The 21185-nt window shown below is 50.3% G+C and overlaps 1 protein-coding gene across 3 annotated transcripts in view; it reads left to right on the forward strand.

Moving 5' to 3' along the window:
* The window catches only part of NOS1 (nitric oxide synthase 1), a 143282-nt gene that overhangs the window by 49754 nt on the left and 72343 nt on the right, over nt 1–21185 (forward strand). For all 3 annotated transcript variants that reach the window (XM_075012302.1, XM_075012301.1, XM_075012303.1), the window contains exon 2: nt 18622–19831. In XM_075012302.1, coding sequence (XP_074868403.1) covers nt 19113–19831 — 719 coding nt within the window. In that variant the 5' untranslated portion in view covers nt 18622–19112. The remainder of the gene's footprint in view (nt 1–18621; nt 19832–21185) is intronic.

The following is a 21185-nucleotide window of genomic DNA, read 5'->3' on the forward strand; positions in this document are numbered from 1 at the left end:
GACAGCTCGCTGCCCTAATCCACCCTCCCCCAAGCCCAGCCCAGGCCTTTCCTGGCAGTTTTTGCCTGGCTCTCTGCAGTGTAATTCATAGAGGGTGGTTGTAGAAGGGGGGTGTGTGTGTGTGTGTGTGGGTGTGTGTGTGGGTGTGTGTGTGTGTGTGTGTGTGTGTGTGTGTCCGTCCCTACACCTGGCTGCAGCCCCCTCTTCACCCTGGAAATAGGGGACAGGGGGAGCCCCAGGGCCCAGCATGCAGCTTAATTTCCATCTCTTGCTAGCCAGAGGGGGCCGCACCCCTCAGGGGGCCCTGGACCCAGCCCTGCGCTCCATCCTGCTCTCGCCGGCTCCCTGGGGGGACTGTATGCGAGCCTGAGGCGAGCTGGGGGTGCCGGGGGCGGGGCGCGGGCTGGCTGTGGGCGGCGGGGGGCAGCGCTGCTGCAAGAGGCGGTCCCCCGGGGGCGCTGACTTGGCCCCGGCTGGCGTGCAAGCCCCGCCCTTCCCCGGGCGCGGAGGCCCTATCAGAGGGGCGTGGGGCGGCGCAGGCCGGGCCCGGCCGCGGGGAAGGCTGCAGCGCCCCTCCCCCCGCCCCGCCCGGCTGGACGGGCCCCGCGCCCACAGGATAAAGGAGTAAACTCCTGGCGCTGCTTCCAGCTGCTGCTCCGGCTCCGCGCAAGAGCCGCGCGGCGCTGCCGGGCAGGAGAGGCGGGCGCGGCGCAGCGCTGCACTGGGACGGGACGGGACGGGACGGGACGGGACGGGAGCCGCCCCAGGTAAGGCCGGGGCCCGGCACCGGCGCTGCTCGCCTGCGGCTGGCGGCTTTCGCCCGGGGCCTGGCGAGGGGAGCGGCCGGGCGGGCTGGGCTGGGCTGGGCTCGGCTGTCGGGGCGCCGGGCTCCCCGGCTCGGGCGCGTTTCCCTGGCTGCGGAAGAGCCGGTAGCGCTGGGGGGGGGCCTCTGGCAAACTTTTCCACAACTTTTCGGGCTGTTCGGGGTGTGTGTGTGTGTGTCACTCTGTGTGTGTGTGTGTCTCTCTCTCTCTGTCTCTCTGCTTTTGTGTGTGTCACTGTGTGTGTGTGTGTGTGTGTGTGTGTGTCTGTCTGTCTCTGCTTTTGTGTGTGTGTGTGTGTGTGTGTCTGTCTGTCTCTGCTTTTGTATGTGTGTGTGTGTGTGTGTTCCTCTAGCCCCCAAAGCCGCCCTGGCGACGGCCGGAGGACAGGCGTGCAGGGAGAGGCGCTCACCTGGGCCTGGGAGCTGTAGCCGCCTTCAGCACGTGGCGAGTCTCTCTGCGGCGCGGTGCGGTGCCCGGCTGAGCCCGGCGGTGCGCGCCCCGGAGCGGAGCGGAGCCCAGGCGGTTACCTGTCCCTCGGCTCCGTCCGCGCTGCTCCGCCGCGGTTCCAGCTGGCTTCCGTGGGACGCGCTGCCGATCCCTGCGGGTTCCCTCTTCCTCCCACTGGCTGCGGGGTCCCCGCCCCGCGCTGCCTCCCGCAAAGAGCCGGTGGGCGGGAGCGGAGGGTTTCCCGGGGCCGGCGCTGCTGGGAGCCTTCGCCGATCGCCCCCTGGCCCCCCGCGGGCGGCGGCAACGGAGCGGCGGGTGAGTGCGCGCCGCAGGGCGGCCGCGGGCACTTGTTGGACGGAGCGCGGGGGCGGCCGGGCTGCGCTTCCCGGGCTCCGTGGGGCAGCTGCGGGGCGGGGGACTGGGCCGCCCTGCCACGATCCCGGAGCCGCGCTGCACGCGCTTGTGGCGAGCTGCCCTGGGCTGCGGCTCGGGCGAGGCTCCGGGCGGAGAGGGGAGGAAGCCGCCGCCGGGCGTTTGCCGCGGGCCTGGCCTCTCCCTGCGGCCCGGGCTCGGCAGCGGGGCGCGGGTCCCCCCCTCCGGCCGGAGCGACGGCTCGGCTCCTCCCCGCGCCCCCGGGCGCTGCCCTCTGGCCGCCCCCCCCCCCCCCCCGCCCGGCAGGCGCCGGAGGTGCACCGAGCTCGGCCCCGCTCCGCCCCGCCCCGCTCCCCGGAGCGGAGCCGGGCAAGTAAAGCCGCTGCCGGGTGCGCGGCGCTGCGGGGAGACGGGCGCGGAGCTGGGCTACCCCCGGCCCCACTGCTCGGCCGCCCCGCCAGCGCCCCCCAACCCGTGCCCGGCCCGGGGCCAGCGGCGGGCGGGAGGACTCCTGCTGCCGGGCGCCCGGCGCTGTCCGTGGTGCTGAAGCGGCTGTCCGGCCCCGGCGCGCCGTGGCTGCTGCAGCCCGGCCGGCCCAGGCGCCGTGGCTCCGGGGCCCGGGTCCGGCTGCGCGCCCGGCGCAGGGGAGGCTCCCCTCGGACCCTGGCACGGCTCTGCCAGCCGGGTGCCGCTGGCCCCACGCACCAGGGCAACGGCGGCTGGTTACAAGCCCGGGCTGGGCCGGGCCGGGGGCTCCCACCGCCCTCGGCTCGCTGCAGGCGCTGGCACCGGCGGGAGGCGTCTGGCGTTCCCCGGCACAATGCTACGTCCCTTGTTCCTCCCGGCCCAGGAGCTGTCCCCCGCCCTGGGCCGACTGGGAGTCACACGCGGTACCGCAGTACCGGGGCTCGGGGGCGGCCCATTAGACAAGACAAACTTCAGATCCAGATCGCGATTCGGATTTTGAAGCTCCCGCCCCTCCCCTAACCTGGGGTGCCCAGCACCCAGACGCGGCAGAGAGTGAGAAACCCCCTTGGCGAGCTCTCCCCGCCCATGGCAGCCTCTCTTCTGCCCAAGTGAAAGCCTCGAAGAGGAGGGGGCGAGCCTGGGGCTGGCCCAGCAAGGTGGGAATTTCGGTTCGCTCCTTGGTTCACGGAGATCGCAAAATAATTTTTTAATCTTTTAAAAATCCCAATTTGCTGCCACGTGGCGCAGAGGAGCTGTGCCCACTGACTCACCCTGGTCTGTGTGTGGTACTTGAGCATCCTGCCTCTAGCTGAGCCAAGGTGGGAGCTGGACCTGCTGGTTTGTTAACAAATAAAGCAAAGATGCTTTACAGGGTAACTAATGGCACATCCAAAGGGTCGGATCCCTGCCGGTGTAAATCAACATTGCCCCGTTCAAGTCAGTGGAACTGAGGCAGATTTACACCTTTGGAGGATATCTGCTTATCTGACTGCTTTGGATTACTTAGTGAGGTGCGTTGGTTTTGTTCCCAGGTTTTCAGGTTAGGATTTTCCCCCTGAAAATCTAGCCGGTTACTTAATAATTAGATACGAAATCCCTGAAGGTCAGAGCCACCTTCCACTGAAGTCAGGAAAGACAGATGCTCCCTGATTTAAAGCATCAGCTGTTTGGTGAGAAAGGAGCTGTGCAACTGTGTGAGAGATAAAGGGGAGAGTTGGAAAAGCACAATGCACTGAACTGCCAAAATCCCACAGCCTTCCAATGACAGAGAATGCCAGCCTCTGCAGAATTTACCATCTAGGCCTACATGTAACGCCTGGGTGGTGATGTAGCTTAGGAGCTGGGGCTCTCCAATGCTGTTCTTTTTTGCTAAAGTAGTCCATATTTGCATTTCAGGTCAGTAGTGGATCGTATAAAGGCTCAGGAAATCTGCCCAAATGTTCAGTGACTGAAAACTATGTATAGTAACTGATCAGTCATGTGCACTTTGCTTGCATGCGTTAACATTTACCTTTGCAGAGTAAGGCAAATACTGTTCAACAGCCCCACAACAAGTCCGTGTGAGGAGGCAGATATGTACAGAAACTCTGACTGTGTTATGCTACTCATGCATGGATACAATAACTGGCATCAGATCAGAATGTTGTGGATTATCTGGTCACTCATGAATGTCCATAAACAAACATGTTCTGACCTAAAAATAGAGTGATCCATAAGCCAGTGTCTTTATTAAAACAGTGGGAGTGTGTGTTTGCTGGCACCAGCCTGTTCCAAATGAATTTTCTAGTACAATGCGTGCAGTACCTGAATCAAAGTACTCCTGTTAATATCATCTGGTTGAAAGTCACCGTTTACTGCAGCTGTACTGCAAGCAGTGGTAAGCACCAATGTGGTGATGCACAACTGGTCAAAATTTGTGGGTGACTAGGTGTAGCATGGATGTAAATTTGGACATACCTGTTGAGAGGCACACGAACAGTTCAGAGCTGCATCACTTGAATAGCTGAGCACTGCAGAGGCTCGTATCTTGCCTTTCTATAGCACTTTTTATCTGAGGGGCTCAAAGCATTCTCAAAACAATTAACTGAGCTTCACAGCTCCACATATAGACAACTAGGCCTATATTTTCAAAAATGATGTGTGCCAAGCCTTCTAAAATTGAATCCTCTCACCCCGTTCCCCACCCCTCACCTCCCAAAAACCTGGGGAAACCAAAAATTAGTAGACACTTGAAAATGTGGATTTGGCCAGATTTCTAGAGGAGAGGTGTGATTGGAATCCCATGTGCTTCAGTCCCTCTGCCACTCTGAATGCCAAAGTAAAACTATCTTTATGAGTAGATCCATAGAGTACATTATGGCCCAAATGTAAGAGCTCATCTACTCCTGCTCTGAATTCACCCCTCTCGCCAGTGTACAATAATAACCTTCCATTTGCAATACTGTTCTTATTTCCAAATCAACCAGAAGTGATGATGTAAGCGCAGGATTGTGCCATGCGGGCAAGGGAGAAAGCATTCAGAACACTCTGAGGAACAGATTCTGCCTCTCTTGTTTAGCTGGAGTTGTAACTTTCATGGGGCTTGATTCTGCGGTCTGCTTCCAGCACTCAATGCAAGTGTTTTCAGGGACCGCAGTGGATGCAGGATCAGGTCATTGCAGAGTAGTCTGATTGAAACCATGGGCCTATTGCAAAGTAAGGTGCTACTTAGCACGAGTGAGGTCTCTCTTTTTTTTCGAAGACCCTTCCCCAAAAACAAAACAAACACAAGAGACTCAGGAACAGAGTACTGGAAGGGATGTCCTGGGCCACAGAGTCTAAGCCTAAAAGCCCAGAAGGAACCATCTGGTTTATAGAGCCCCGTCCCAAGCAACTACAGGCAACACAATCATATAGTCTTGTTTTGTAAACTCAAGCTCCAGCTAAAAACTAGTGAGAACTCCACTTACTTTTAAACCTCCACTAACTAAAAATGGGGAAAAACCCAAACTGCCACGCAAAACATGCACCCACAAAAACCCTTTCCCCAGCAGAACTTTGACCCCTAAAGGCAATTGCCAGAGACTCCATAAAGTTCACTAGAGACTTTGCTATTGCTATTAATTTTGCATGGAAGCCTTTCATGTACTGCAGGGCTAGGAGGGGCATAGACCCCTTCAAGAGAAGAAACTGGGTTTCTGGGCCTAAATCATCAGTGCTCTGTGCTTTGCACTGTCAAAGCCCCAGTGAAAAATGAGAGCAGAAAGATTGAACAGCAGCACCACACCCCACTATTGTAAACAATGGCTTACGGGGAAAGACAATGATAACTTTGGGCCCCCGCTTTTATGCCAGCGTCCCTAGAGCTAGAAGTAGCCATGCTGGGTGGGAACAGTAGAAGATGGAACTTTGGAGGAAGGATCTCTGCATGGAAAATACCATAAGGCACTGGCAGCAGATTGTGAATGCCACTCTGTCTCGAGAAGTGGCTGTGCTTCAAACCAAGAAACCGTAACTCATGCCAGGCAAAGCTTGGTGCTTTCATGAGGATTTTAAATAGTGATGTGAGTCATTCTTTCTGAAAGTCTGTGACAATGAGGTTTATTATCATTTTCTGTCTTAACTGGGCTGCTTCTCTCTCAGGCTTGTTATATTAGGAACATTTAACAGCAAGCTAGGAAGATTTCTGGGGAGTCAGCAGTAGAACGCATGTAAGGGCATCACGGCTTCTGTGAAATTGCTCTGAAGCTTAATCCCTGGAACATCTTAAGTTGAGATTTCTGCCATTAATTTTACTGCTTCTGGCTGGCTGCATTAGAGCTGTTAAAGTCTGAGCCAACCTGCAGCAAGTTTAAACTGCTGCTAAAATGGAAGCATGTTTTCTTTCTTGTGCCTTGATTGGATTTCAAAGCCATATATCAACATTACATTTTTTCATTTCTTTCCCATCCATCTCTTGTACTTTTGTTAAGAGTTGTGGACAAACTCTTGTCATATCAGCAGAGAATCATTTGTCAAATTGGAGCCTCCGATAAAATTCCATTCCACTTGGGAAATTGATATCAGTGAAATTTATGTTCTACAGATGGACCTGGACCTAATAACTTTAATTATGCTTGTGGGTGGGGTAGAAGTGAATATTTTGCTCAAATTGTTTCAATATCACATTTCAGATGCAATCTCCCTATCGCAAATCCACTGATGAAATTGAAGTGGCAATCTTGTTATTGAAATATGTTTAGCCCTGAAACTCTAAAAAAGCCGTTTCCATCATCAACATAGTTGTCTTGGCAACATTAAAATTTATTTCCCTCAATCTGTTTAGACAGCTGTAGGTTATTTCACTATGTTTCAAACAAACTCCGGTGACACTTTTTATAAATAGGATCCAGTCTTGCTCCTGCTGAGGGTCACATCCCAGTGAGACGGACGCAGTCACTGATTTCCCAGGGAACGTGGAGGAATGCTGTACGGATGAAATACAATTGGCTGTTATTGCAAGACCTGTCGGTTTCTGGACTTGGCATTACTTTGTCATGGAATGCACCAAGCAATGATGATTCAGATGAATATGCAACCCTGTCCTAGTAATTGCGCTTATGTACATTGGTTCGCACGGAAGAAAATACTGTATCGCTTGGCTTTAGTTCAGCTATATTGGGATGCGTAAACATGTACTGCTTTAATTTAATGAAAACAAAACCCTGATTAAAGACTAATGTATTCTCTTAGGAAATGAACACAGCTTTATTTATATCAGAAAGTAAGCAACAGTTTTATTAACTGCTTTCCCGCGGGTGCCCTTACTGTATACATCCATAAAGAATTTGTGCTATCCGTGCCGCTAAATATATCCCGCTGAGCATCTAGGCTGGACATTTAACTTCTCCACTGGGATGAAGGGGAGAAGAATGATTCCCATCTTGCAAAGCTGCATAAATACAACATAGCTAAGCTACTGTGCCCAGTGTCTGCTATGGTCTCTGTGATGCTAGCACACCCCACATCTCCTGGGGACAAAGGATCAAATGCCATGCATAGCAGCAGACACTCTCTGCATCCAGCTGCCCTGGCTGCTCCCTCTGATCTAACCATGGGGTACCTGCTGCAGCCTCTTTTCTCTCAACTCAAAGCAGCAGAACCACACCAGCTACGTTACCAGAGAGGCTCCCAAATGCATGGAGGAATAGGCAAGGGTTGCCCCCTAGGATTAAATCCTAGCATCTTTATTTAGACACAGCTTCCACTGGAACTGATGGGAGCTTTGACGGAGTAAGAACGGAAGGAGTTGTCTCTAACCAGCTGGCACTTTCATGGGGATGTTAAAGGGTGACACTAGCATATTTGGCGCAGTGGAGGTGCAGCAGGGAAGGAGTTAAAATGCACTGCTACAGTCTGCGTGGACCAGCTAGGTGATTCTAGTGGTCCCACCAAATTCCCGGGCGGCCACTGACATAAAAGTAATAGCTAGTGCAACACCAGTATGCACAGAGTGCTGGCAATGGCAAATAAAATGATTTCTTTTACCTATAGCAGTAAGTCAGCCTTGCAAAACAGTCAGGAAAATGTACCACCCCAGGCACACAATTTACTTTCCTGCCCTTTGCTATGTTGACTGATAACAAAATGCATAATGTTTTACGTGCCCCTCAGAGAAATGCTACCCTGTTCAAAGTGGAGGTTTGCGAGGCTGGGGTAGATGAATATTTGGGATTTCACAACAATATAATTATGGGAGCCAAAAGGCACAGGTACTGCACATATCTACCATTGCATTTGTTTGCAGCAGTCTGGTGTTTGGTGCAAAGCAGTTGGCCACAGTACAGAGGACTGTCAGTGAATCATTTCAATGCTCTGTTTTCAGGTCCATAAATGCAGGTTTACAATAGCTGTGCACACGCTGCATCCCGTCGCCCTTTGTCAGCTTTGCTGAAGCTCTGTGGGTAGTAAAAATTAAATAGGCATAAATCTATCAGCTCCAGGGCTCTGTCTAACCATATAAATCCCAAGAAAACTGATTTAAACAAGACAATATTGTGCATTTAAAGCTGGCACTTAAAAATGTCAGCCATTATCATAGCCAAGATTTATGAGGGAGAGAACTCTAATGGTTTTTCTGAAGACCTGGGGAAAGTGAGTGCCATTCCTGAGGGCAGGTGTGTAATATGTGTATGCTTCTGGTAGCCAGGAACTGATGGCTGGGCTTGTTAGGGGGCTGTATAATAAACCACACAAGATTATTTGTCTTCTGTCTTGCTTTTAAATAAAATCAGCCAATTAACATGTGCTGGATTTTATTACTTGAAAATGGATCTGGTGCCTCTAAAAGCTTTTCTTATCAGTTTTTGTGGGATTTGGGGTTTCTTAAACCAGGGACAGACAAGCTGTTTTGATTTTTATGCCTCAATAACCATTAGCTCTTTTCTAGGGCCCAATTCTGCCAGCCTCAGGTGGTGTTCCCTGTAAGGTAGTGTGGCCATTTGGAGAGATTTAGCTACCACCCAGCTGATTAGCAGATTGCCTAGAGCCAGATCTTTTGCATCGACCCATGGTGCACATTTGCACAGGCCTTGGTGCGGATAGAAAATTATTTTGCACACAGATGGGGAAAAAAAAATCTGCACGAGGAAAAGATTAGCGGGAGCATTGCCTGCCATCGTGCCGACTAGATCTTTGTTCTCTGAATGGTCCCACTGAAGCCAAAGGGACTGTTCAGGGGGTGATGTACAACTGGGTGGGAGGGAGTGGATCAGAATCTAGCCCTGGGTTGAGACCTTTGAGCAGAGGTTCTGGAAACACGTCACAAGCCATTAAACCTTGCAACGCCTTTGTGAAGTGTGTTGACTGGAGACGTTATCCCTATTGTACACACAAGCTGTGTCTACACTTGAGAGTTTCACTGACAAAACAGGGATTTTGTCTACAAAAGTAGTGGAGCGTCCACACTAACATTGCGTTCGGTCGACATACTGTAACAGAGCTCAGCACTTTTATCGATAGCCTTCTCCTTCTCCCCCACCAGGCAGAACTCCTTTCTCGACAGAATCTGTCCATAAAAAAGCTGTGTGGATGCTCCGGGTGACCTCTGTTGACAGACAGGGCTTTTGAGTCACTGGACAGCCCTGTCTGCTGTGCTTCCAGTTGGCCATTCTGTCAAGAGAACAACCAGGCAGTCCGGCCACTCTCTGTGGACAGAGCAATCCACTTTCCTGGGTGGCTGCGATCTGTCAACAGAAGTTTTGCTGGCAGATCTCTGCCGATGGTAACTTCTGTCGGCAGGCTGCTGTAGTGTAGACATAGCCACAGGGAAGCAAATGGAAGCAGAGAGGTGAACTGATTTGTCCATATTCCTGCAGACCAACTGGTAAGAGAATGCCAGAGCGCTGGTTCACAATCCCTCCTCGTTGTGACCATTGGCTGCATGGAAACCAGCCTAGCATCAGACTATTGCTTCTGGGTCTCAGTAGGCTACAATAAGGTGTGTATGTTGCCACTTCTGCGTCCTACAGCTGAGCACAGCCCTCCTTATCAACAGCAGCAGTTCTTCAGGAGGGAGCTGCAGTGTGAGCATGCAGCTGTTAACACAGCGTACTCTTAGGTGCCCCTGTGCCCTGCTACTGTTGTATCGGAGCAGTTCATGCTCTCCAGTGTTTTTGATCATCAGCCCACACCTGGGAGGCAGGGCAGAGCTATTAGCCCCATTTTACAGATGTGGAATCGAGGCTCAACAAAGTAAGGGATTGATTTGCCCACGATCACATAGGCATCCTGTGGCAAAATAAGGAATAAAACCTGAGTCTCCCATATCCTAGGCTAGTGCATTATTTAACCTGGCTCTCTCTTCTAGGGCTCTGAGAAGACAATGATCCATCAGTGCATTGACTGCACTCAAAGCCAAATCCGGCTCACTGTATCCATATGAGTTACGCCAATGAAAGTAAGCAGGATTTGACCCCTAGCAGATGTAATGCTCTGTTATCTCTTTATCTGAACCGTTGCTCTTGATTCATCACAACAAAAAAGCGGTCCAGTAGCACGTTAAAGGCTAACAAAATAGCGTATTGGGGATGAGCTTTCGTGGGAAAAGACCCACTTCTTCAGCCCGCTTCTTCAGAACAGACTCAATATTTAAGGCACAGAGAACCAGAAATGGTAATCAAGGTTGACAAGTCACAGCTACTGTATTTTTGCTGGTTTTGCTAAGTCTGTGGGCTCACACGGTTTTGCTGCCCCATCTCCTCTTTGCTTTCCACTAGTGGAACACTCAGCTTTGGTCCAAAATTTGTCCTTTCAAAGCATAAAAAGAGATATGCCAAAGTTGCGACGGTCCCAGGACCTGCTTGTGCCAGGAGCCAGCTAACCCAGGAAGGCAGCTTGATCTCATGAGCAAGCACTTCAGAGAGAATACTGATGCCCCATTTCACCTGCTGCCCCTCTGCCTGGACCCCGCTTTCTGTCCCAGTCCCCCCATGCCTCCATTTACAAGTTCCTAACCAACTCTTTGCTCTCAGATGTGTCTGTTTTAACCTCCACATACTTTGCAAAAATTTATGAAACCTTACCTTAACCAAGGCAAGTCAACTTATCCGTGTCGTAGCATGAGGGAAACTGAGGCATGGAAGGGTTACATGAGCCCAAGGCAGTGTTGCCTGTTTGCTAAGTGCTTGGGTGGCTGCCCAGGAGAGAGTCAGGGCCACCCCACCCATTAGCAGAACACCCAGAGCCACCCGCAGCAGGCAACGTGTGTTTTAAGGGTGGTGCTCCTCTGGACATGCCTTGGTGCACATAACAACATTTAATCTGTCCATCAATGGAAGACATGAGAGAGAACGGTGGTGGAAGCTCCCATGAAGTGTGTGATTTCATCAGTGCTGCAAAGCTCCTGTCCTCTCATTTTTGCCCAGGAAGGTGGGGAGGGATCCTTATCCCTTATTTCCACCTACTCCCTTCTCTTTCGAGAACAGTGATGGCCCAGATTTCAGGACAGGCTGCTGAGGGGCACAGATGGCTCTTATTTAAATGTTACATTTTTAAGTCTCCAGTTTTGGGGCAAATATGCAAAGACGGGTGTGTAAAATAGCATTCTGAATCCTGCTCTGCTTCACCTGTGCCGCTCCCTCACCTCTTTTTCTTGGTGGCAAGCCGGTGCTGTCAGCTGCACTATGAAATGAAGACGTGGCTGCAGGTCAGCACCTGGTAGAGAAGGGTTGGAATCACACAAGACGAGCTGCTTGTGGCTGGCACTGCGAGGCCCATCCACTGACACCGTGAAGCGTGGGGCTGCTGAGGACAGAAGACCTCACTAAAACTGAACTGTTGTCATCTTTGGCTTGGTTTGCCATAGCCTATGTGACCTTCCTGCTGGAAAGGTCTGGGACACATTACCGGGATCAGAGCAGGAGCCAGGCTGAGTCCCAGCTCTGTGGGTAAGTCTCCAGGCCAGGCATTTTGGCACCTTCCACAAACTAATTTTGCTAGGGAGCTGACTTGCTCTGAGATCACTGGGGGGGAAGCTCTGGAGAGGAGCAAGGCAGGACTATTGTTTGTTGCAAACAAAGGATTAGACTCAAGACGATTTCCTGTGGAGGAAAGTCTGAGTTCCACCACATGTCGATTCTAAAGGATGTTGTGAGCTGTGTGCACAAGTGGACTCTGTCCTGTCTAGACCTTTGGCTCTGGTCCTTGGGCTTCCCCTTTGGAGCAGGTGTCTGGAATGAGTGTTTCTTATTGCTACCTCTGACTTCTCCCTGCAGAAATGTCTCAGTTAATTGACATGTGATGGCCTCTAATGGGCTATTGTGTGTCTAGGGAAAACGTGTATAATGGGCATGCCTTGACAAGCAGAGGGAGAGCTTGGCCTCTCAGTTCCCACGCACTACAGAGGTGACACAATCTGCTCTCTCTAGCTTCCTTGCAATGGCACCGGCGGGGCCTTTAGGAGGGACGTTGACTAGGCTGGAGAAGACTAAGAGCGACAGAAGGGACTTGATTCAGATACTGTTTACAGCTGGGAGAGACGCTGCTGACACTGGCAGTTATATCTGTGTAAAACCAGCACAAGCAAGATCAGAATCCAGCCAACTGTGTCTACATCGGGTTTGGGAAGGTTGTACATGGGGAAAAGGAAAGAGAAGTCTGACCAGCTGGGTTTCCGACCTGTGGGTAATTTGCATCCAGCTGTTGCCATTGCTCTATGGGGATGCAGTGCTCCTGGGAATGTCCCTGAGGTGTCAGCATGTTCTTTGTCTCTGAGCAACTGGTTTGGCTGATCCCCACACTTCCCTGGAAAATATTTTTAGTCCTGATAGTTTCAGCTTCTGTACATAACTTCACCGATAATGCTGCTGGGTGCGTTATGCCCTGGTATGATTGATCAGCAAATTAAGGTTTTAAATGATACTGCACTAGGCATAGCTTGTACAAACATAATCACAATAGTGTATAGGGTACAAACACAGGGGTGTGTTCTGTCACGGGGAGGTCTAAAGAATGAATACCTACCTGTTGGCATTGAGAGAAGGGGTGATCTCTGGTAAGCTTTTTGGCATGTATGGCGGGTCTTTAATTGTTCTTAATGTTTTCTCTGTAGTGCTTTCACCTTAAGAATAACTGTGCTTGCTTAGACAGGGCTGTGGTAACTCACCATGGTTCGCAATTACATTGTTCAGAGCTTTCGAAGTATAAGCAAAATAAAGGCATTGGCATGATTAGACAGTCCAGCTTGCTGTAACATGACAATATGGGCAGGAAACTGGGTAGCCTGGAAAAATGCAGCTCGGGCAGGAGAGAAACATGGGTCTGGGCCCCAGAGGTGACTGCTGGAAGCCAGACATCTAAAAGTGAGGGCCTTTATTGGAACCACAGAGAGGAACAATTACTATGAACTGTGGTAATGGCCACCATATTAAGGTGCCTAGATAGGTTCTGGGATCTTCTGAAAGTTTGGCCTGGTGTGGTCTCTAAGCATCTTTGGAGGTGGGTCTTTAGACCTTAACTGACCTTAGGAGCTGGGAGCTTCTGTGCCATTACCTTGGCCAAGCCTCTTTGTCTGCCCCAGATTGTGTGTCTGACATAAACCCACTGGGCCTGGTACTCAGAAGTGTTGAATTGCCATGGCTCCCAGTGACTTCAGTGTGAGCTCGGGATCTGGCTTCTTCCCGTGTCATCTGCCCTGGCCTGCCCAATAGGGGTAATGCACACGCTGCCTGCCTCAGGTGCAAGGATGAAATCCGTAAATGGCTGGGAATTGCTCCCTGAGTGCTAAATTGTTGTTTCTATCCCGGTCGTGTCCAGGGACTCCAGCTCCAGACCAGGCCCCTGTGCGGCTGCAGAACAGAAAGACAATCCCACCCCGAGGAGCTGGCAAGCTAAACGCTGTTGATGTGTAAACTAGCATCAATCGAAACAAACAAGCAGTCCTTCAGCCCCTTGCAGACTAACAGTTGTATTGATTAGGTAAAACCCACACAAGCTCATTGCACTTGTGCCCTCAGCGGTTCCAGGGAAGAGTTTTGCTCACACAACACCTCAGCCTGCTCGGCCCAGGAGCTGGTCTCTGACTGGCAAGAGTAAAACTCTGCCCCAGGACAGACCCAGCCTCGCCCTGACTCAGGGCACGCCCCAGAGGGGCTGATGCAGCGTGGGCTTGAGCTCAGATTGCCTGGGGGCCGCACACTGTGGTTTTTTGTTTGGTTGTTTTTTTTTTTTTTGCTCCTTTCCAGCTCTAAGGACTGGCAGCAAAGACGCCCAAGGAAATGAAAATGCTTTCGCCCTGGGCAGCTCACACTCCAGCTGCTTGGCCTCGTCTCCAGCCTAGAACTGCTCTGGCCACTCTCCCTGGTGGTTTCAATGGTTTTGCAGTTCTTTGCCTGGGGATAGTGCAGGGGACCACGCCCGCCTTGCGCTGCGGGAGGAGTCTGCTGGCTCTAGAACAGGGCTTTCCTCAGAAATCGTCCTCCTCTCAGGCCGCCTGTTGTTCAAGGCCCTGAGCTGTGCGCCCATCCCACCCTGGCGTAAGCGCGAGGGCCTGGCACGGGGTGTGACGCTGCAGAAATGAGTTGATTTCTTCCCCGTCTGAGCCCAAGGCAGGAGGCAGCACCGCTGGGCCTACAGACTCTATGCCGGGCGCTTTGCTGGGAATCTTTGTGCTTCGGCCCTGAAATGCGGCATCCACGAGTCTGAAAGGCGACCGGCGCGTTAGATGCCCAACTCCTGTTGAATGTCAATGGGATCTGGGGCCCAAGCTCCCTTGCAGCCCTTTGAAAAGCCTGGCAAAGAGCAGGGGTCGCCTCCCCGCGAATCAATTTACACCTATATCTGCCCTCGGGCCCATTCCAAATGGGACACAATGTTTCTGGGCAAAGCTTTGCTGAGTGCCCGAGGAAGCCGCCTCCCCTGGCAGGGAGGGTCTCCGGGACCAGGTGAGTCCAGAGAGAGGCAACCCCAGCCCTGCCCTGCATTCAGGCTGGCAAAGTTAACCTTTTTCCTGCCTGCACCCTGGAGCCAGGAGGGTTAGATCCCTTGGCACTGGACAGGCTCCAGGCTCCAGCAAGTGAGCCGTAGACACTAGCCTGGATTATTCTTTATTCTTCTGCCCTTTTGTTTGGGCTGAACTGCAGATCCGTCTGCCCTCCTCAGAGCTCCCTTTGTGCCAATGGACGAGAGAATCACTAACACTGAGCTCCTGTTCCTCTCCTCGCACACTGGGCAGGACTCTGCTCCCTGCTGGGGGCCATGCTCCCATGCTGACAGGTTTTCTTTAGGCCAGCATGTGGCCCCTGAGGTCCCAGACACTTTCACCATTGCCACAGGATCCCCAGGAGGGAGGGGGGAAGTTACTGATCCTGTGTTGAAGGGGGCTCTTGACTATTCAGCTTCCAGTTGCAGAAGCTCTGTGGGAACTTGGGTGCAGACAGGGAAACTTTCAAAGCACTTAAGTGACTTAGGAGCCTAAGTTCTATTTTTAAATCTAGTTGTGACTCCAACAGACCCAGGTTGCCGGCTCTAGGGATAGAACCTGCGAACGTGGGGGCCGAAGTCCTGCACTCTACCACGTAAGCTAAAGGCGAGCTGGCACTCAGCTCAGGCTGTAAAGCAGAGACTTCACTCACCCCAGCCGAGGGCTCAGTGCCTCTGGGCACTACATAGGTTAGGTCAGTAGGAGCTTAGGCCTAGTGTACACAATGCAGCCAAGCACACTAGAGAGATGTGTATTCTGCAGCTCACCAACCTCTTGCACGATAAGGGTACCCACAGAACCGAGCGTTGATTCAACAGTGCTGTGTTGTTATGCAGTAGGGAATTTTGGTGCATGCCAGCAGGGCTGAAAGGGCTGGTCAGCGTGCAGCACGATGGTGCACTTGTGAATTCACATCCCTGCAGCGTGCATTGTCACAGCTGATACAAATAAGGGGATTTCGACGTTTGCGGGGTCCTTTCGAAAAGGGCCCTGTGTAGACGAGACACACACGATCGAAACTCAGCACTTTCAAAGTGCCATGGCTGGCAGCATGCTAATGAGGCACTGAATATTCATTTCAGTGCCTCATTAGCATTCTCTGATTTGGCCGTTAGCATGGCCCTTTCAAAATTTTGGCTAAGTGTAGACACATCCCTTCTGATGTATAGTAACAGAGAGGGAGCTGTGCTAGTCTGTGCTCCAACAAACCAAAGCAGCAGAAATGTAGCACTTTAAAGACTAATGAAATGATTTATTTGGTGATGAGCTTTCATGGGACAGACCCAATTTCCAATACAGACTGACAAATATAAGTACAGAGGACCAACAAAGAAAGAAAGAAAAGAAGAAACGGAAAAAAAAAATCACCCCCTTCCTTCAATCCTATTTGTTTTGTCGGTTTTACTGCAATTTTTTTCATTGTACTGATAAATGTCAGTCTGTATTGGAAATTAAATTGATCTGAAGAAGTGGGTCTGTCCCATGAAAGCTCCTCACCGAATAAATAATTTTGTTAGTCTTTTATAGTGCTACATTTCTGCCACCTTCTGATGTAGACAGGTATGACCCATCTCCACTCTGTTCCTTGGTTTGCACATTTTTCTAAAGGAGTGATGGACAGATTCTATTTCCCAATTATGTGTAGCTTTGAGGCTTCCTGGGACTGTTAGAAATGTAGTTTTATGACTGAGCCACAGAGACACTTTCAAGTAATTAACGTATATGAGTAATATGGATATGGTGCATATATTTGTAGTGTGTGTGGCATGTAGGTGTACAAATGGCACCACCTTATATTCAAGCATAGCCTTTCTTTTTCACTCTGGCATTGTGGGTTAGCCCTGGTGGCACTGGAAGTAGCAGCACACATCTATTAGGGCATGATTAAGACAATACCGCCTGCTCTATGATTGGGACTAGGCTGATGGTGTAGAAATACTGGGATAAGCATTATAATGGTGTGCTTTACAGAGCTTTACGGTATTTGAGAAGGGAATGAACTGTGGAGCAGCGCTGGTACAAACGAGGCCTTTACATATCAATGTTTTGTAATTAGTTCCTACCCAGGACTGACCATTTATGTTATAGGTTATCCTTACTACTGGTGGTTGCGCTTTGGGCAGGGAACAGGACAAGCTAGCTCACCTGTTCCATGGGTAGCACAGCTGTTGATGTAAGGATGTCGATTCAGGTATTGTTCTTAAGGGTTTTTTTTTTTCAGATAACCTACTGAACGGACCATAACCAATTTATTAAGTAATGCTGTGCCAGGATGTAGTACTGGCAGCCAGATTTAAAACAGATTGTTTTGAATACCATGCATCTCACTTAGGGTGGAGTGTCACAGATCCCACAGCATGGTTGATGCTACCAGGGAATTAGTTTGTAACCCAGTTTGTAATTAATGCTTAGCTTTTTTCCCTTGTACTAATTTTTTTGTATTTCATGTTGTTTGCTGCTGTTTACTTGTGTGTGTGTGTTGTTTTTTTTTTACTTCTGTGTTGATTAAACAGTTGAGTGAATTGTGCACATTGTAAATATTCTACAGAAATAATACAGCAACACAGAAAACACATTAAGGAATTAAAAAAAAAAGAAACGGGCTAACTTGATTCAAATAGTGGTTGCTGGCTGATTGCCAATTTAATTGTTCACATATGCTAGATGGAGGTGTAGTTGATTGTTTCTTTAATTTATAAAACCCTTTATTTTTCTTTTCTTTACTCGGTATATCTTCTGATTGTGGATGTGATATAGTTGCATGGTTGGTATAGTATGTGGAATGCCACTTTAAATAGATCAAGTTAATGAATATAATGAAATCTTCTGTTTATAGTTTTTTCTTGTCTTTAGCATTGTTTACAATGTAATAGGAACCAAACATTTTTGTAGCATGTGCTATGCTTTTGCAATTGTTACATATACATTCATTTTTATTTGAGGTGCGGGACCGATATTTTATACTAAAAATTATGTTTAACTGCTTAAATAGATGCTTGCAATTTTTATGTGTAGGTGTATTGCTTTCCTCACTGAGTTAAGAGTTAACATCAGAATTTTTACTCAAGCTGATATTTTTTTAATTAGCTTGCCTGTGATCCCAATTTCACTTCTGTAAACTGCTTACAGGCACAAATACTGAGAACCATGACTTTCCTTTAACATAACTTAAAAGAATAAAAATTAAGACAAAAGGAATTTTAAATACATGTTTATGCAAATATTTTGAGTGTGTTTAACTTTGGGAGTTTTGTTGAATATTTTTAAAACATTTTTGCTATGATATTTTTAGAGCTATTTATTTAGTACTTAATAAGGTGCAAACAAGTTTGTAAAAACCCAAACAAGGAACTGACATTTTATTACTCTTACCTTTACCTGAATGGTGAGATTTCCTTCATGTTTGCTGTTTTGTTTAAATAAAAAAAACCTAGGGTTCGGATGCACCTTGGGCCAAGCGTACGCTGTCCACTTAGATTGATCTAACTACAGGATAAATCCACACAGCTGAACGATACAGTTCTACTAACCTAACTAGCCCCTGGTGTAGACAACACTCCGTCAGCAGGAGGACTTATCTCGCTGATGGAGCCGCAGCCTCTCATGGAAGTAAATTAACTGTGCACCTTAGGAAATGCCGCAGCATTTTAGATGCAGCTCTGCCTTGAGTCAGTTCTGCCAGGCAGAGTTTGGCTCAGGAAGGTATTTTGAAGTATAGGAGCCAGAGCCTTTGTTGGTGTAAATCAATGTCGTTCAATACAGTTCAGTGGAATGATGTTGATTTGCACCAGCCAAAGGATTGCCCTCACATTTTCCTTACTGGGGCTTTGTGCCCCATCAGCTCTATTGTAGTGGGAAGAGCCAGGCAGTGCTGAAGCAATTGCAGAAGACAGAGATAAAATGCGGCTTGGGATGATTTCATGGTTTTGAAATCCAGCTCTGGAGAGGATCTCTGGGCTGAATGTTTGGTATCTGGGTCTCCGAGGCATCTCTGGGGCCCAGAATTAGCTCTGTCCAAACTCACCCCTCTCTCTCTCTCTCTCTCTCTTTCTCTTTTTAAATCCCTCTTTATAGCTAGAGTAACTCAAGATCTCTCCAGCATCTACGGAGATGCCTGTGAAGTGAGACAGCTCCCGAGCACACGATCAAGGGATGCTTCAGCGCTGTCCTGTCCCCTCTCGAATGTCTTGTCCCTGTTCAGAGAGATGCCTAGTTCTGTGCCTGCTCCTTCCAGCCCAGCCCTCTGTTGGTGACACGCGTGTGCTGTCCCAGTGAAGGTTACACGAGCTGCTGGCGTCATTCCCTTACAAAAGAAAGAGGGGAGGGAGGGATGAATGAATAAAATGATGCTGCTGAAGACACAGCTGGAAGTGATGTGCAACAACTGATGCTCTGCAGCATTTGCAAGGAGGCAAGGAATTCCAGAGCCACCAAGTTCCTCCTCGCAAGCAGGGAGAAGCCCACACTCTCCTCTTAGCGTCTAATCACTTGGCTCAGCAGTGGGCCAGCCTGGGCTGTGAAGGTCTAGAGGTCTTGGACAGCCAGCTAGAAGCACAAGGGCTACAATGGAAGAGAGTGTGTTCAGCGTGCAGCAGATACAACCCAATGTCATTTCAGTGAGACTCTTCAAGCGCAAGGTTGGGGGTCTTGGGTTCCTGGTGAAGGAACGTGTCAGCAAGCCCCCGGTGATCATCTCGGACCTGATCAGGGGAGGGGCAGCTGAGCAAAGTGGCCTCATCCAGGCTGGGGACATTATCCTGGCCGTCAATGGCCGGCCACTCGTGGACGTAAGTTATGAGGGTGCCCTGGAGACTCTGAGGAGCATCGCCTCGGAGACCTACGTGGTTCTGATCCTGAGAGGTCCCGAGGGCTTCACCACTCACCTGGAGACCACTTTTGCCGGCGATGGGCTGCCAAAGACTGTTCGAGTAACCAGACCTTTGTGCCCCACTACAAAAGCTGTCGACTTGTCCAATCCAAGTGTCCCCAGCGGAGACCTGCAGCAGGGCGCGGTCCATGCCGTGGGCTCAGCTAGGGAGAGCAGAGGGGAAGCCGAGTCCCTCGTGCACACCAACGGTGTGGTGGCCGGCACCGAAGGGGAGGACACTTTGAAGGGAAGGGCCAGTGCCAGTGCCAATCCTTGCCTCAATGGCAGGGTCGAAAACAACGAGCTGCTAAAAGAAATAGAACCAGTCCTGAAACTCCTAACGAGCAGCAGTCAGGAGCTCAATGGAGACGTGCCAACCAAGGTGGAGACAAGAGATGTGGAAGTCCAGGTGGACTGGTAAGTACCTGCATATGTGTTTGACATTTGGTTCAATGTACAGTACAGGTTAAGAAGACACAAGGCAAATGGCTTTGGTGGGGTCAGGTTAGAACTTTCTCCAGGTTATGGGCCCAATGGCTACCGAGGCTTGATGGCCAGGAGAGAGGGGCAGGGAAAGAGGATGATGGCTCGAAAGGAGGGGAAAGGGGGAGAGCAAAATGTGGAAGAGGTGAAATGGAGTAAAAGGACAGGTGAGCGGGGGAGAAAAGAGGTGAACAGGACACATGGGAAAACAGTCAGAGAAGGAAAAGGGGATTGGAAGAGGACAAAGGAGGGGGAAAGCAAAATTTCATGGACACTAACTGTAGTCAGCAGTGTGAAATGCCAGGCTGGGCACTGGACAGGCATATGGAAAACCTGGCTTCTGTTTCTTGTTCTGCCACTGATTTGCTGCATGACCCTTAGGCAGAGTTTGGTGCCCTCAGTTTCCCCATGCTATTGGCCCTCCTCGTAAGGTGCCTTGAGTTTAGCTCCTTTTAGGTGCTGTGCAAGAGCTAAATCTTTCATTATTCCAACCCAACCTTCCGGAAGAGAAGCTCAGCTTGGTGTAAACGATGCTTCTAACTGGCAGTGCACTTCCAAATGCCCTATGCCCGTTCTGGCGCCCAGACCCAGCTGTTAGGAGTCCAATCCTGCTCCTACACAAAGCAGTGGGAGTTCATCCACAGATACCAGTGAAAGAAGGTTTGGATCCTAGACTTATTGCTCTGCCTCTTGATTTTTACACAAGCAGGAGACATGCTGTAAGCTGAGCGTCTAAAGTGCCCTCGAGAGCTTGCAAAACTGCCTTTTGCTAGAAAGTAACTGATGAGCTGCGTAATTCCCCCCCTCCCCCTGTTTTTAATTGTTATTAATTGTTCTGGTGTTTGTGAGCTCCCAGGAGAAGGCTCCTTCTTGATTAGCTGTCTCCTCCCAGCCATTCATTGGCAGCAATGCATTACCATTTTCTTGTCCCTTTCCTGGGGATCCTCAACGCGTTTCGCAAACGTTTAGGGTATGCCAGCCCCAAAGCAGTGAATCTCAGAGCCCAGGTCAACCCACTCTGGTTTTTAGGGGTTTGTGCTTGGGGGCTGAAAATAGCCATGCAGTGACATTCCTGTTTAGGAAACAGGGCTGAGGAGAGGGATGTCCAAGCCCAGGAGCCTGCTGGACCCCAAATGTCTATGCTGCTATTTTAAGCCTGGTAGCAACAGCCTGAGTCAGTTGACCTAAGCTCTGACTCACTGCCACAGTGTGGGCCTGCTCTCAGTGTGCCAGCCCCAATGTGAGGGGTGATTCCTAATGAACAGCTGGGGAAACTGAGGCCCAGAGC

The sequence above is a fragment of the Carettochelys insculpta genome, chromosome 18 (assembly GCF_033958435.1).
Source record: "Carettochelys insculpta isolate YL-2023 chromosome 18, ASM3395843v1, whole genome shotgun sequence".
NCBI lineage: Eukaryota > Metazoa > Chordata > Testudines > Carettochelyidae > Carettochelys > Carettochelys insculpta.